Source organism: Pleurodeles waltl, chromosome 1_2, assembly GCF_031143425.1.
Source record: "Pleurodeles waltl isolate 20211129_DDA chromosome 1_2, aPleWal1.hap1.20221129, whole genome shotgun sequence".
Taxonomy (NCBI): domain Eukaryota; kingdom Metazoa; phylum Chordata; class Amphibia; order Caudata; family Salamandridae; genus Pleurodeles; species Pleurodeles waltl.
The window spans coordinates 334206017-334224315 of NC_090437.1; the positions used below are offsets into that span (position 1 = coordinate 334206017).

The 18299-nt window shown below is 41.7% G+C and overlaps 1 protein-coding gene across 11 annotated transcripts in view; it reads left to right on the forward strand.

The window, feature by feature from the left end:
• Positions 1-18299, forward strand: part of SLC24A2 (solute carrier family 24 member 2) — a 775567-nt gene that overhangs the window by 250989 nt on the left and 506279 nt on the right. For all 11 annotated transcript variants that reach the window (XM_069239201.1, XM_069239182.1, XM_069239223.1 and 8 more), the window contains exon 3: positions 9190-9297. In XM_069239201.1, coding sequence (XP_069095302.1) covers positions 9190-9297 — 108 coding nt within the window. The remainder of the gene's footprint in view (positions 1-9189; positions 9298-18299) is intronic.

The following is an 18299-nucleotide window of genomic DNA, read 5'->3' on the forward strand; positions in this document are numbered from 1 at the left end:
GGTCTATATGACTCACAGATCTTAGGGTTTTTATTTGGTTTTAGAATTAAGCTAATAGTGGCTTCAACCCAGGATTGTGGCAGGGCATGACCCTCGAAAAAAGCTTTGTTCAGTAATTCCATTGGACCCAGAATAAGTTAATCTTTTAGGACTACATTCAGTTCATTCAGTAGGCCATCCTCTGCGCTAATCCTCTGATATAAGCCCTGCTTTAATTCAGCATTCAATGATGACATGTATGCACCCCTACAGTAATTCTCTATCTGGGCCTTAGAGTCTTCTAAGTCTACTCTATAATCATCCTGAAATAAATTAGTAAAAGCTTGCTCTATATCTGAATCCTCAATACAATGTTTACCAGATCCTTTAACTTCAATGCCCTTAATGATGTTCTTAGATAGCGCCACCCTCATCTTCCATGGCAATAACTTCCATATCCCTCCCCGTTCTCATAATTGGCCATTTACTAGCCTCCCATCGCCTTCGTGTTATACCTTCCAAATAATCTGTTAGATCGGCTCTTGCTCTACTAATTTTATCTTGTACAACAACTTCTTCCTGGGAATTATATGTAAGTTCAACCTCTCCCTGAAGTCTCACAAGTTTTGCTTCTAACTCTTGTAGTCTGTTCTGTAACTCCTTATGTCTAATTGCTGCCAGGCTTATTATCCTCCCCCTAATAAAAGTTTTATATGTGTCCCATACAATATGTATAGGAGCAGAACTTTTATTGAGTTGGAAAAACTCTCTTGTATCCTTTTTAAGCGATTCACTCACTGCCAAATCCAGTAATAGAGTTCTGTCTAGAGACTATCTGGGAGAAGCAGTTCTAACCTCATAGTGGAATGATCTGAAAGGTAAGCCAGCCAATGCTCCATTCTTCTTGCAACAGATGAGTCTCCTATAATATTAGAACATCATTAACTGAATGTCTCAGATATTCCAAAACTTTCCTCCCCCTGCTATTAAACCTAAGGCCAATCACATTCCAGGTTAGTACCTTTAACAGTACATTATTTGCCAAATCTAACATCATATTCTAAAGAGACGTGGCTTCCCTTTGCTCTTTACTGCTTTGCCTTTTGATTTTAAAGTATTGCCTATATGCAAAAGAGGACTTTTTTATTTTTCATTATTCCCCATATTCTCCCCACCCGGTGACTCTGATCAAACCACCTTCTTCATGTGTTTAAAAGAACCCTCTGTCCTTTCGGCGGAACCCTCCCTGAAACCATGTTGGGTATTCTCTATAAACCCTCTTCTTCCCCAGTACTCTATTTTGAATTCTGGTACACTTTAATCAGTTTTATAAGATTTTCCACCTCCTTCGGGTTTCTTACACTGTGCATTTTATTGTTCTACATCTCTTCTAGAGTAACGGGAACCTCATTTGGCAGTGGCCCCCAGCATCCTGAGCTCTGAATTGTGCTTCCCCAACTCCCACTCTCTGCCATGTGTGTCCCTAGAGATATCTGACCTAACCCGAAAAGACCATCCTCCTTTTGCAAACTGACCCAGACAGGGAATCCACAAACAGGCAGAGTCACAGAAATGGTTTAAACAAGAAAATGCTCACTTTCTAAAAGTGGCATTTTCAAAAACACAATCTTAAAATTAACTTTACTAAAATATGTGTTTTTAAATTGTGAGCTCAGAGACCCCAAACTCCACATGTCTATCCGCTCCCAAAGTGAATCTACACTTTAATCATATTTAAAGGTAGCCCCTATGTTAACCTATGAGAGGGACAGGCCTTGCAACAGTGAAAAACAAATTCAGCACTATTTCACTGTCAGGACATATAATACACATTACTATATGTCCTACCTTAACCATACACTGTAAGGGCTGAAAAAATCAAAAGTGAAGGGTTAGGCCTGGCAAGTGGGTACACTTGCCAAGTCGAATTTATAGTTAAAACCTGCACACACAGACACTGCTGTGGTAGGTCTGAGACATGATTACAGAGCTACTTGTGTAGCTGCTGTGATGCAGGCCCACTAGTAGCATTTGATTTACAGGCCCTGGGCACCTCTAGTGCACTGCACTAGGGTCTTACTAGTAAATCAAATATGCCAATCATGGATGAACCAATTACATACACATTTTGTATAGGAGTACTTGCACTTTAGCACCGGTTAGCAGTGGTAACATGCCCAGAGTAACAAAAACAGCAAAAATAGATTCCAGCACACATCAACAACCAGGGAAACATAGGCAAAAAGTTAAGGGAGACCACGCCAAGGATGAAAAGTCAAACAGGTATGCAGCCTGCTGCTTGCAGGTTTATTTATGGGCAGGGCTAACCCTGCATTTTCCCTCCTAAGCATCATCAAAGGAGTGCCATCAGTATCAGATCAGTAATAACAACTTCTAGTATGTACAATGATTCAAAAAGCGTAGTAAAAGTGCTATAAGAAGGAAGTGAATATTAACAATATCATACGTTGGAATTTCACTGTTCAAATCATCTATTGTTCATTTTGAGACACAAATGGGGAGCATAACTGAGAATACAAAACCGTACTGAATCTAGGGGAGTGTGTTTATTGTTGGTCTCAAGAATTACATTCTAGAAGATGGTAAATAGTTTTATGTATTTGAGGATGTAATTTAAGCATCTGTAGAGCAAAATTTAGAGTGTTTGTTTTGTTGATGGTTATTATTGCAAATTCACTACTATTGCCTATTATGAACTTGTGTTACGCTCATTACAGCCTAGGACCATACATAGTTTTAGTCAAAGGATATTTACCACGATGGGCTGTAATTCCTGATTGTGGCATGACCAAGAAAGTATTTATGGACTTCACTGAATGTGATTTTACACAGATTATTTCACATTAGCAGAAATTTGACTATAGAAGGATGGTCATATTTATCACCCCAAAACGGATCATCTCTAAACTGGTCTTAAGTCCTGGCAAAACATAACCAACTGTCTTTACCGCTGATGTAGGCCAGGTATGTCACCTCACACACAGGGAATGGTAGGGAATGTTTTCCCCACAGGGTTCCAGCAACTATCCCTGGAATGTACACTGTAACTTCTGAATGTAATTTATTTTTAGCACTAGGGCGTATTACCTGTGGTTGGAAACAAATAATGCCTTATTAACATCTAAAAAGAAAATCATGTGCTTTGCTATTGTTAGATTTACTGCTGGCAGGAATTACCCCTGCTGGCTATTCCCTAGGCAAAATTGTAATACCACTTACTGTACTATAGACTACCCACACCAAAGATATTATCACTTGATCCAGAATGTATTCTTTTTGTTTACATAAGCCAACAGCATGGAAAAAATAACTTTCAGAAATGGTCCTCTGGGCAGAAAGAAAGTCCTGAATTAGAGGTGTGCGAAGTTGAACATTCTCTGTCTGGAACTGGCGATAATTCATAATTTTGCACTTCATGAAAATATCAAATTCTGCCACCAAAGCTCAAATAGCTGATTTTTTCAGCCCAACAGATTAAGAAATGTGATTTATTTTCTTAGTCCTGATTTGCAAAAAGAAAGGGAGAGAGGTAGGATCTAAAGTATGTCTAATAGGAAATGCTTTAGTACCACTACCAAGCAACAGTTTCCCAGTACCTGGTCCAAAACCTCTTGCAACCATCAATAGGAGAATCTCTTGTGCACCCTGGTACTTCTCCTTTTACAAGTTGCTTTCCTTTTTGTAATCATTCGACCGAAATCTGAGGTTCCTTTGTGCTCTCACCTATCAGTGAGCCCCGTCTTATACCATTGCTTCCATTCTTCCCACATCTCAACCCTCTTAGATGAAAGGCAGCTTCGATCCAAGCAGTTAATTTGTTGAGCAGAGATTAGCCAAACCATATACTGCAGGGGTATGAGAGACACCCACTTCAGACAGATCTTTCTTCATGCAAGAAGAATTAATACAAATAATAGTGATGCCTGCGTTCTCCGTAACCTTGGCAAGAACTCAACACCATCTAGCACACCAAAAATCCCCAGTGGAAGGCTTACCTCTATTTCTTGTTGTACCATTTGGAGACTTCTCTGCTTTGAGGAGGACTTCCTTGTATTTTTCTTTACAATCCCTGTTGCCTTCTCCGTCTTTACCCAAACCATGTGCCCAGCTTTCCAGGTGGAGAAACTTGAATCTACACAGTTTGTGTTTTGTGATCTCAGACAGATAATCCCAGGAAATTAACAAGATCTCCACAATCAGTTGACCCCACTTTTGAATGCCCACATTGATTAATGGACCTGCTAAGACAGCTTGCAGGGACTCTGAAGTTCCCAGAGAGTCCCATATTGGCCAAGTTCACTGTAATTGGGTATTCCCAAAAACTGTCTAACCTGAACCCAGAGCTTGCAAGCTGTGCCCAAAATTCTCAGCCTGACTCTCTTAAAATACTTGGGGTGACCGAATTTGGAGAGAAACAAATTGCCTCCCTGAGGGAGATCACTAGATAGCACTTGAAATAAGGGAGGAAGAGACAGGCGACTGGATAGCAAAATTCTTACAATTTTTAATTGGAAGGCCCAGCAATACAGCCTGAAGTCTGGAACTGCTATACCTCCTTTTATTTTCCACCATTATCTTACTACAGGCACTTCTTACCCCCTCACATGACCAGATAAAGCTACTTATCTCCCCCTGCATTTTCTTTATCCATTCCGGTTTAAAAAACAATGAGATTGCATTAAAAATAAAAGTGAATTTTGGGAGTATCATCATCTTGATCAAATTGGACCTTCCTATTAAGGAGAGTGGAGACAGCTCCATTATTTCAATAATTTCTTGGTTACTATCATTATTCTATCACAGTTAATCTGAGCCACTTTGTCCATGTCTTGCACAATCTGAACCCCTAAGTATTTTCTTTTTTTTTTCACAAGCGGGCTATCCCAATGAGTGTTCCTAGACATTACCTCTGTCTTTTGTTGATTAACCAGATAGCCTGTAACTCTTCAAAACTCATCCAAGATACGTAATATCACTGGCAGAGAACCTACAGGGTCTCGTGTGTATACCATCAGGTCATGCCTATAGAGCACATTTTCTTTCCTCCATCCATTGCAATTAAAAGGTATAATGGTCTGATTCTCTCTAATTATGTTTGCTAAGGGCTCAATGTATAGATTAAAAAGGAGGGGGGACAGTGTGTACTCCTGTTGTGTTCCGCTCTCTATTTGAATCTGTGTTGTTAGTTTCCCATTTACTACAATCTCTGCTGTTGGCTTTTTATGAATTGGCCTCATTGCCCTTGCAAATTGCTGCCCTAGATTATATAGTTGAATGAAATAGTGTAGAAAGGACCAGTTCGCCCTGTTGAAGGCTTTAGCAACGTCAAAGGTCATGATTGTTAGTGCAGATATTTTCTGTAGTCATATCAATCACTCTGACTAAGTCATGGTTTAATTCATGGAGTTGCCGGCCCTTAATGAGCCCTTTCTGATCCTCATCAACTAAAGTTCTGATCACCTTTTCCAATCTCTTCTCTAACACTTGCGTGTACATCTTATAGTCACAGTTAAGTAACAGGATTGGTCTATATAACTCACAGATCTTAGGGTTTTTATTTGATTTTAGAATTAAGCTAATAGTGGCTTCAACCCAGGATTGTGGCAGGGCATGACCCTTGAAAAAAGCTTTGTTCAGTAATTCCATTAGACCCAGAATAAGTTAATCTTTTAGGACTACATTCAGTTCATTCAGTAGGCCATCCTCTGTGCTAATCCTCTGATATAAGCCCTGCTTTAATTCAGCATTCAATGATGACATGTATGCACCCCTACAGTAATTCTCTATCTGGGCCTTAGAGTCTTCTAAGTCCTCTCTATAATCATCCTGAAAAAAATTAGTAAAAGCTTGCTCTATATCTGAATCCTCAATACAATGTTTACCCGACCCTTTATCTTCAATTTCCTTAATGTTGTTCTTAGATAGCGCACCCTCATCTTCCGTGGCAATAACTTCCATATCCCTCCCCGTTCTCATAATGGGCCATTTACTAGCCTCTCATCGCCTTCGTGTTATACCTTCCAAATAATCTGTTAGATCGGCTCTTGCTCTACTAATTTTATCTTGTACAACAACTTCTTCCTGGGAATTATATGTAAGTTCAACCTCTCACTGAAGTCTCACAAGTTTTGCTTCTAACTCTCGTAGTCTGTTCTGTAACTCCTTATGTCTAATTGCTGCCAGGCTTATTATCCTCCCCCTAATAAAAGTTTTATATGTGTCCCATACAATATGTATAGGAGCAGAACTTTTATTGAGTTGGAAAAACTCTCTTGTATCCTTTTTAAGCGATTCTCTCACTGCCAAATCCAGTAATAGAGTTCTGTCTAGAGACCATCTGGGAGAAGCAGTTCTAACCTCACAGTGGAATGATCTGAAAGGTAAGCCAGCCAATGCTCCACCCTTTTGACTCTTTTACCTAATCTAATATCGACCAAAAATAAGTCAATTGCCATTCCCTTAACGCAGCACTTTTGATTGGTGCACAGGCAATGCTGAATCCACTTTTGTCTCTTTATAATATCCTTCCATTCTTCTTGCAAAAGATGAGTCTCCTGTAATATTAAAACATCATTAACTGAATGTCTCAGATATTCCAAACTTTTCCTCCTCCTGCTATTAAACCTAAGGCCAATCACATTCCAAGTTAGTACCTTTAACAGTACATTATTTGCCAAATCTAACATCATATTCTAAAGGGACGTGTCTTCCCTTTGCTCTTTACTGCTTTGCCTTTTGATTTTAAAGTATTGCCTATATGCAAAAGAGGACTTTTTTATTTTTCATTATTCCCCATATTCTACCCACCCGGTGACTCCGATCAAACCACCTTCTTCATGTGTTTAAAAGAACCCTCTGTACTCTCGGCGGAACCCTCCCTGAAACCATGTCGGGTATTCTCTATAAACCCTCTTCTTCCCCAGTACTCTATTTTGAATTCTGGTACACTTTAATCAGTTTTATAAGATTTTCCACCTCCTTCGGGTTTCTTACACTGTGCATTTTATTGTTCTGCATCTCTTCTCAACCTCATTTGGCAGTGGCCCCCAGGATCCTGAGCTCTGAAATGTGCTTCTCCAACTCCCACTCTCTGCCATGTGTGTCCCTAGAGATATCTGACCTAACCCGAAAAGACTATCCTCCTTTTGCAAACTTGCCAGCTTTTAAGGCTACAGAATTCTTTCTTTCACTTGAAATTTATCAGGATTTTCCTTGAGTTTTACTATTTGGTTTCTTTGTAAAAGGATCTCAAAGAATCCTCTGTGTATCAGCCTCAAGCTGTATCGGATCGCTGAAAGGGATAAACTCTTTGAGCAGGTTTATCATGAAGATCTTAAGGTCTTCTCCTTCTAAACCTTCTGGAATGTTTAATGCCTTGATATTATTGTGTCTTGCATTGTTTTCCATGGATTTTATTTTATCTTGAAGTTCTTTCTCCCCTGTCTTTAATGCTCGAATTTTACTGCAATAAGCTTCAATCTCCTTAATAAGCTGTTCTGTAGAGGCTTCCATCACCCCACTCTCCCCATTAGGGTATTTATTTTAACCTCTAAAGCAGTGGTTCCCAAACTTTTGACTTATGGGAACCCCCACTTTATCAATACTGGAACCCAGGGACCCCCACTGAATCATTATTGGAATCTGGGAACCCCCACTGAGTCATTACTGAAAGCTGAGGACCTAATCTGTTAATATTATTTAATTTTCTAAGCAGTTGCGGACCCTGTAAGGAGGCTTTGTGGACCCCCAGGGATCCCCGGTCCACAGGTTGTGAACCACTGTTCTAAAGTGTCACTTACTTATGGTATTCTTCCTTGGTTGTTTTCTGATATTGCAAACTTGACTCTGATCTCCTCTGTTAAGCTTACTAGTGCCCTTTCAATCACTAGCTGACTTCCAGAGCCCAGGGTCTCGGGGCTCGGTGCTTGAGGTTTGCAAATGTGTGCCTTGAAGCTGAGTTTGGCCAGGTGACCCTTCATTTGTTAGTAAATGAAATCTATTACTGATTCTAGTGCTTGCCAAGCTCTCCACAGGACCCTGCTTGTATGCCTCTATAATGATATTGGCCCCTTCTGACCTCTCAGTCTCCGCCTGCCTTTTAGATTGCACCTTAAAAAAGGATTTTAAGGAAGGGGTAATCTTAGTGCGCTCTGCTAGTTTAATCTCTCTGCCCAGAGAAGCTTTAGACTTCTGTCTATCTTGTGATCAGAGTGAAGCCAATGCAAAACTTACATTCACGCCCTGAGCAGTATGCCTCCCTGTATCCTTGTTGCTCCGCTTGCTCCCTTCACTCTTATTGATAAGACGCAGTAAAGGACCAGGGACAGGTTCTGGTCCGTTGTCACTGCTTTAGCCTCAGAGACTATTCTTAGTTCTAAGAGCGTATCTATTTGTGGCAGGACCCTGTTGGACTTCCACAGAGCTTCCAGCCCCTGATTTCACTAACCTGGCCCCCTTAACTCTTCTATTTACTGAGGGGGGACTCACAGGACTTCTTTCCTCCGGCTGCCCCGAGCCTGTGTACTGAGCTCATATGGTTCCTACTTTTCTCTTCTCTCTTTTCTTCTCCCGGCGTGATTTCTGCACGAAGCTGTGCTGGACCGACCCCTCCAGTGCTGACTCAACTCGGTGTGCCCTGAAAGCAGATCTGTACTGAGGCTCGCTGGTCCTCACAGAGGCTCACTGCTGCCTCAGACCATAGTCCCATGCAACCTCACTCCAGGGAAGGCTGCCTCTCTCTAGACATCCGTTTACTGGGATCCCAGGCAGCAGAGAAAACACCGGACCCGAATGTAGTGATATGACTTGTATTCCTTACATTTTGCAACTGTGAGCGCTAGAGGATTCAAGGCGTTTTCAGCTGGCCGCCATGTTCCCCCTCATAATAATCGTCGAAATCATCTGAATCTTGCAGCTTCTGACCTGTCAAAATTAAGAAATTTCTTAATAACAAAGTAAGTTTTACTCATTTTGTCCAAAAATAAATCCAGAAAAAAAAAAAACAGAAAACGTTCCAGCACAAAAAATACTTTGGTACACATATTTCCTGCATTTGATTTCAAAATGAAACACAACAATTTATAACAAAAGTTTTACTCCAAGTTTCATGAAACCATCATGTAGTTTTAATGAGATTTTTTTATATTAAAACATTTTCAATAGCACTTTGAATTATATTTCTAAATGTAGGATCACCGGGATCAGCCCAATATCCTGGTTCTCCGTGGAGAAAATGGAGGACACCGAGCCCTGGCCCAGCACGAAGGGGTGGAGATGGAGACTGCAGAGTTGAAGGAGGTAAAGTGAGCTATTTTATTTCATATTCCAGAATCAATCGAGCAGACCTACGTTTTTGCTACATAATCTTTGCTTTTTTTATGTATGAGTTTGTTTACTATTATTCTACCACTCTTTTCACCTAAGGTTAACTGAAAACAAGCACGAGGCAATACAATGTTGCACTAATGGGGACCCCCAAATTCAGGGATGATGTGAGGTTATTTGCTAGTATCTGCATTCTCGTGTTCGCACGTACACTCTAATTTATAATGCTTTACTCTGTAAAATCAGATAATTTTAGTCTATTTAGATGTGTCTCAACATATTTTCATCCATGACTTGGCCCATTGGTGGCCCCACCCCTCTCACTTCATGATGTTGACCTGGATCAACTCTCCGATGCACATGGCTAAAGGCTGTGTGCAGTTGATTAAGTTAATGGTCAACTACTCTAGAAATTCACGGGGAAAAAAAACAAAGATTAAAGTGACGTTATACTAAAAATAACACAGTGTAAAGCTCAAAAATCAAAAAAACACTGACATTTGCAAGTTATAGTTTATTGAGCTAACTATAAATTGTAGCCTCGCCAACCACTGCTTATGACCTTGCATATTACATCACTGATTACATGTTAGATGAACATTGATGACATTTTAAAAGACATCATTAACTCTTCAGTCACTATTTAAAAAAATACATTAATAGACCCAAAGATGTGGATTGCAGTGCACAAAATCTAACCACTAACATCCAGCTTTGAGTTCTCCCAACACAAACCCACAGGCTTAGCAGGTCACACACTGGATGTGGTCTCCATTGAATGAGGTAAAGTCATTCCATAATCTCTAATAATTGTGGGCAACAAATCATACAGTCAAAGCGTCCCTCCATCAGAATCAATAACCTAGAAGCCACTGAAAAAGATGTCGGCTAAAGCATGAACTTCACAAAAAGCTAAGACCTGGCTTTTTGAATTGTCTCAAGTAGGCCTAGGTATGGCTAGGCTCAGGACTACTCAGCACTAGGAAACCCTCCCAGGGGATTGTGCACTCTACAAATCTGCATAACATAACAGCATAACATAATGTTCTAAGAAATATAAGCTATCACCCACGACAGACAGCAAAAAGGCATGTCCCCAACGAACTACTGGATACATGCTATTTCAAAATGGTAATCTCTGAAAAAAATTAACCAAAACAGGAGGCAAACCAGGCATGATTTTTTAAACAAATTGAACAGCCATTGAAAGAAGGGAAAGGATCCTGAAATATCATTAATGGTAATTCGATACACTTCAATCACACTGCTCTCCAAAATCGTAACTAAGAGAAATTAGGAAGAACTCATCTAATGCATGAAAACTTCGAGACCACTAATGAAAGTGAGAAGCTATTTGCATTATACGAAGACATTATAAACTACACCAAATGAAAATCACCATCGTATTAATGGAACAAATGATGTCATAAATATAATAAATATTATAATACATATCACCAGCCAGTCACCAGTACAAACCTATTACGCCTTCCCAAAGCCCAAGATCAAAGCCTCCCTTGCAGCCTTTAGGACCAGTGGCAGAAGAATTCTATCTCAAATTCTCAAAATACCTTCAAAACGTGGTCAGCATCATTCTCTTGAAACTGCAATTAAGAACAGATAAACATTACCCCCCGAATTAAACACATGTAATGATTGATCAGTATACCAAGTCACTGTGCCTGACTAATTGATCAATGCTGTAGTGGCCCACCTACTAAAAACACAACCTGCATGTAAACAAACCGTTAACCTACTGAACCACCTTGAACCTCTTAATTGAATCAAAATGTATAGAAAGCTGTCAACTACTCCAGGAATTCTTCAAAGGATCTATTGACGTTCTTGACTGAATCAGTCTAGCTTCCAATAAATTGTTCAAACTCTTGCAGCATGTGTACACCTCTAGCCATGCCATCTTCCTCCAGTGGCTATTTCTACATAGCATTATATCAGACACAGACCTATAATACATTGCATCCTTCTTGAATGGCCATTAGTAACATATAAAACTAGGGTCTATCTCTTTGAAAGCCTCAGAGGTGATATACAGGGTCAATATTCACACATGAGTAATAATTCAGTGCCTGTGCCCACTAGACAACATCCTGGGGCTGTATCACACATACGGCCCGGTTTCCTTGTTTGCGCCGAGAACACCTTTTAAAAGGTGCACCCGGTGCAAACAAGAAAAATGGGGCGTATTCGCATGAATGCTCTGCCCCCAGGGCAGCGGTGAATCTGCGCTGTCTTTGGGTAGCACATTCACGTGAAAAATGGATCTGCTGCTTAAAAGCCACTCCGTGTTTCACTGTGCAGGAGGCAACATGCCTGCACCTTCTAGGGGGATTAAACATCCTCTTGCAGACAGGTGCAGGGAGTTACTGCACCTGCCTGCAGAGGGGTGTCTGAGGGTCCATAGGAGCCCGTTAGCCCCCTCCAGAGGGTTGCCATCAGGGGGCGCACTGTCAGTGCACCTCCTGACAGCTTCTTTGCCTCTGCGCCCATGTCCATAATATGGTTGGGGTACAGAGGCAAAGGGATTCCCTCATTTGCACGGGGCCATGTCCCCAGGCAAATGAGGGAATACCCTCTGGTGATAGCGCTGGTACTATATACGTGCGCCAGCAATATCAAAATTACAGAAGGGCCACACAGGCATCTACGCCCCCTTCTGTAATACCAAAGTGCCCCGGGGGTGTGCAGAGCGGGTGCACATGCCAGTTGCGTTCCCAGGGCACTTCTGTAATACGGCCCCAGGAGCACCATAGCCTACTCTAATGTCTACATAAAAAAAAAGCTTCATGCCTGACTTTGGTAACCATCTCAAATTGCTTTGCCTGCAGACAGGAATGAATGAGGAAAAGTGTTTACACTTAGTCAGTTTCAAGGAAGAATCACTGCTCAGTGGCCAGTCTATTTTGATCACCTGGTCATCAATATTAGTACACCAAGTAAGAAACCCACAGTCAACTTGCACCATCAGTATCTTTCGCTATAAAGTCAACATCAAGAACAAAAATTGTACTTTCCTGTACTGTACCTGATAAGAATATGAATATGATTTCAAAGCTGGTTCTGTTCAGTTTCACATCTGACTGTTCCGCTAGTCGAGAGTTCCCCCACCCCAAGGAATGCCGACGCAGCCCCTAAAATAGGTTCTACAGCAAATAGCGCAATTCTATTCTCAACATAAATCTAAAAACACTTTAAAGGTAGGATCATATGATCAAAAGGTATGGGAAAATGTCTGTCACTGTTAGTCAAAGTCATAAAATAGTTAGTGTTCTGTTATTGTTTTGTATAAGTGTGTGCCACCACTTCGCCTTTTACACATTCTTAAAATCTTTAATAAAGTGCATAATAGAGGTTTAACATGACACACATTTGAGAAGTTGGGAACCACGTGATGAATGGTAACCTGTGTCTGTGCAGGTTGGGCTTATCTTAGAGTCCAACTCCAAAAAGCCTACAAACAACATCATTCTTAGTAAAAAGCCAAAGACACTTAGTAAATTCATTCGATGAGTGGAAAGGCAGCACTTTGATGTTGTCTTGTAGCTTATCTTCCAGCAGCACTGACAGAGAAAATTAGCTCTTTGAAAATAGAACATGTGTAACATCTTAAAATCAAAAAAGGCGCTTATGTCCATTTCTTAGATGTATGGAATCCAAAATAACGCTTAGCAAAATGTCAGATCAAACAAAAATCTCTGCACATGGTAGGCTACGATCCCTTGTATTTAAGTAACAAAATAAATGCACTAATAGAATTGCTTATGACTTCAAAGGTGTCCCTACTTCTACTGCAATGTAAATTGTAAGACTGTGATTCTGCATTTCGTTTGATTTTGAGCTGTTAATTCACCAATCGGCATGATGGAACCTCTAATACAGTGATGAAGGGCATTGCATGGCAAGAAGAGGTGTGCCATCCCATCCCTCTCCGACTTGTTGTGGTCTATACTTTATTCTCCTTCGGTGTGCTTGACATTCAGTGAACCTCTGAGGCTGTCAATTAATATTTTTTTTACTTTTGATGAGAAGAGTGGAAATAATTTCTAGACAGCAGCGACTTTATGTCGAATTATCATTAGCAGAAATATCATCTGACCTATATATTTAGTCCTGGATGTCATATGCAAAAAATGTGACGGATTGAGTAAAGAATGTCTTGTGTTTTATTAGAATGGTATTTTTGTGACTAATATTCAGGACACAATAAATGTGTCAAACAAAATTCGGATAGCAATGTTTTGGTATCTCACCAGCAGGAGCTACTCCAAACATGTACCTCCACTGATAGCAGAGTGGGTTCGACCCCAAAACTTTGCTATGGAGAGACTGACTGTTGCGCGCAGCTAAGCATCTAGTGAGGACCACAAGGCTTTAAACCTTTACCCTTTAAGAGAAGTCTACTGACCCTCTCTGTGTAAAATACCCTAACTCTCCCACTGTTTCTCTCACTTTGCCCCGTATTTACATGCATGTACTACTTGTTAAATTCATGTTTTCTGTGGACAATGCCCAGCCTCTAGAACAGAGCGAATATACACAAGATGGAGGTATGCCTCTGGGTTGCTTCGTGAATATTCTATTACCCATGCTGTTTCCCCTTACAGAGTCTCCACCTTTGAGGTTCTAGAGAGACTGATCTCTGCCACAGACAGGCAAGGGCACTCGATTAACCAAACTATTATTTCTGATTTCTGTAGCTGTGGCTCTGGATTTGCTCAGCAACAAGGGTACCTCTGCTTGAAATGTCTGACCTGTCTGTCCTCGAATCTAGTTTGGGTAGCCATCTGTCACCGCCCTCAATGGAATCACAGAGGCTCCATTTGCAAAGCCTGCACCATTCCATTGAAGATACGTGATGACCAGATGCTGCCAAACCTCCTTTGTGGTGAAAGCATTGGAAGATGTGCTCTACACTGGACATCCAGAGTTAGGATGGAACCTAGGCAGGCCCTTTGATTGACTGACTCGTTAGTACCCACCTGAAGTCGATAGGAGCTGGCCTTTTGGAGCCAATTTCTGATATTCATCAGGATTTCTGGAGAACTCCCAACAGCACAAGGGCATGTGTGGCCAAGAACAGAATGGCCAGGAACATAATTCTGGAAGTGGAAGCAACTTTGGAGGACGTCTTGATACAGTGATCTGTCTTGAGAAAATAGAAAGCTACATTGCTGGTTGAGGAGAGTAGTTGGTTCCAGACTAGAATGAACACTGAAGGTTGTTGTGAGGAAATGAGCTGTTCATGAGGTACAAGCTTTGCAGCCCTGCCAACCAGAAATGAAAGAAAGATATATACTTTCCTTAGGAATGAAGATTTAAATGCAGGCCTGCATCACAATAGCATGACCCTTTCCACCACTAACTTTGTGGGGAGGCCACTATAATCCATGTGTACTCCAAGAAGGACTAAAGGATTCGCCCCTATTATTATACAGGCCTTAGCATTATAATCCTTTGGCTGAAAATGTTTATCTTGATTCTGTAACCATTTTATATATCTCTTGATTCATTGTGGTTCTGGAGATATTGATGTTTAACGATACGGCTGGATACTAACCGCAAACCACAGTTCTCAGTAGGTAGAATGTTTTTGGTTATTTATTGAGTGGTTTTGTATTTATTAATTGGTTTTGTAAAACACTGCAAATCACCTGAAATTATTCATGCTGCGTAAGGGAAGGATAGTGTAGAAGGAGTCAAAGTCACAACGGTAGAGGACAGACAAACAAATAACAAGTTATGATGACTACTCATGTGGTCCCTCACTTTAAAGCCGAGGTACAATGATATAGCCCTGAATAAGTCAGCGATGTCAGGTTTGGGATGATGAAGTTGGTCTTAGGCATGTGACTGGTAGAACAAGGGTAGTAACTAGTGTGTTCAGGTTAAATATTTCGACCATGACCAGCCATTCCCAAGATACAGACCATTAACGCCCTACATCTATACTGCGAACAGAGCTACTGTGACCAACCACTAAAGTACCTTTGGCCCAATTAAGTGAACATTAGACAGTGACATTGGAAACCAGTCCTTTGGCATTCTGAATCTATCAATGTCTTGTGAGTGGCAATCCATTCCCACATTGGGCGATGGATTTTTAGGTATTTAAAACAATGTTAGGACTTGTGATTTTAGGTGGTTCCCCAACAGGCTGATCCAAAATCTATGACATTGTATTCTCCTGCACTGAGGATTGCTGCGTAATGAGGAGAAGAAGAAAATCTTCAGAGCGAATGCCATGGCTGTTTGTATAATGCCCAATCCAGTGAGTTGCTCTACTGTTGCCCCTGGGTGGGCTCCACTGTTCATGTATTATAGGCGATGCACCTCTCAAGTGTAGAACCTTTTACCCCTAGATAGTTTTTCTATTAGATGTGCTTTAGACTATAAACTCTGCATCAGGTTAATGACAGTGAGAATCTCCATGCACAACCATGTCCATTCTCACACACTTCTACACCCTGCTTATGGGCAGCTACACTTTCATTGAGATCCAGTATGCATAATCTCACATTGCACGCATGACACCAAAACACTTGCTACGTAGACCACGCTGCAATCACTTAGTTTCTATCCATCCAGCCATACATTACAATGTAATGCTTAACTCTCCTATCTTTCACTCTTTTTAGTTTCACTACATGCCAAGGCCCAGCAACAAAAACACCATTAAAACACACCTCTTGTACACATGGACAACATGGTAACACTGCCCATGTAGGCTACGTAACAGACCTAAACTCGTACACCTAAGCTCTTCCACGGAGTGGTGTGCTATATGTTCACAAATATGATTTGATGTCTCATCAGAGGTTTTAAATGCTATTCAAATGCAACTGCAATACAATTAAATGTATCAAAGAGCTTGATATATTATAACACTCTGGCGGTCATTCTGACCCTGGCGGTCAAAGACCGCCAGGGCGGAGGACCGCGGGAGCACCGCCGACAGGCCGGCGGTGCTCCAATGGGGATTCCGACCGCGGCGGTAAAGCCGCGGTCGGACCGGCACCACTGGCGGGCTCCCGCCAGTGTACCGCCGCCCCATTGAATCCTCCACGGCGGCGCAGCTTGCTGCACCGCCGCGGGGATTCCGACCCCCCCTACCGCCATCCGACCGCCGGGATCCGGATGGCGGTAGGGGGGGTCGCGGGGCCCCTGGGGGCCCCTGCAGTGCCCATGCCACTGGCATGGGCATTGCAGGGGCCCCCGTAAGAGGGCCCCTACATGTATTTCACTGTCTGCTGCGCAGACAGTGAAATACGCGACGGGTGCAACTGCACCCGTCGCACAGCTTCCACTCCGCCGGCTCGATTCCGAGCCGGCTTCATCGTGGAAGCCTCTTTCCCGCTGGGCTGGCGGGCGGTCTGAAGGCGACCGCCCGCCAGCCCAGCGGGAAAGTCAGAATTACCGCCGCGGTCTTTCGACCGCGGAACGGTAACCTGACGGCGGGACTTTGGCGGGCGGCCTCCGCCGCCCGCCAAGGTCAGAATGAGGGCCTCTGTCTGTCTGACACCGTTGTTGAATTAGGACTGTTAACAAAGCCATGACAGAGACTCAGGCCTGAGGGTGTCCAAGGCTAGCTGAAAAGTCACTAACTGGCCCCATAGGATTACATAGTTTATCAAGACCTTTGTCTGTCTGATGTTATTTGTGTTATCGACACTCACAGCATACATGTTATATACCTCTTTATAGTCATATCTGTATCCCTTCTGGATCCCCGAAGATGCTAGGCCCTTCTGGAGTGTTATGCTGGTCACCATTTTGTCTGTACTAGATTTCCTATATATAAACAAAGACCTTGGGCCAGAGCACAAAACACGTTTTTTTCTGGTGATATTCCACGTTGGGGCATTCGATTGTGATGCTTATGTTCTAAACACTATTTGTATATTAACGTATCATGAGACATCTTCTAATGCACAGCGGTGTGCTTTATAAGAATGTGTCCTGCTGTGTTCCATTGCAGGAGCCACGTTCTAAATGTAAACGAGATGTTTAGTGTCCATAAAAGACTGAAAAACAAAGGTGCGGAGGAATGACTAACTTTTACTGGAAGATGGGTTAAAAATAAAAACTCCATGCATATTATGGCATTTGTTCTTTAAAACATGTTACCTTTGTGAAAGAGGTCTGCGCAGAGTGCTTTTCACTCCTACAGTCACTTCAGTTTGTTGAACAAGAGAGGTCAGTAATTAGCAGCAGAAGCTGACAAATAAAACATTGTTGGAAATGCTCTGGGGAAAGGTAGATTGGAGTAGCGGACGTTACTTTGACCAGAAAATGGAAATTTAACCACAACATTTTTGAAAGAGGCCATTTGAAAAGTTGAAAAGATACTCCTATTTTAAAACAAGCATTTACCACTGTCAAGAGTGGTAAATAACTGGTATTATAGCTCTACAAAATTCCATAAGCGCAAACCGCCCACACCATGGCACTGGAAGGACTTCCCACTCTTCTTTTTATGTGATCTGGCTCTTGTTTTATAGGTCTGGCATTAGCCAAGATCTCTTATTTTTACTAAAATTACGAATATAATATACTTATGGTGTCTTTCAGTCAGCCCTCTTGATCAATGGACTATTGCTGTGTCATTCACAATTCTGCCCTGCCCACTACAGCATATAGAATGGGGCAAAGGGTCAGCCCACTTTCTTCCATTGGCTAACTTCACTAGTAGTGACGACATTCCGCTATTTTACAAGCAGCACATCTGCACACAAAGAAGCTCCCTTGAGTACTCGAGACTATTATGCAATGTGTACTTCTGAGACCACAAAATATTTTTTTACTTCTAGCTAAGGTGTTGGCAATGGTATGGCAGCTGCGGCAACAAAAATGTTTTACAAGAACCATGACAAAACAAAACAAGCATTGACATACCCAAAAGACTGGTAGCCAACACAAGATTTGCCGACACTTGTTTAAAGCTGTAGCTCTGGCTTAAC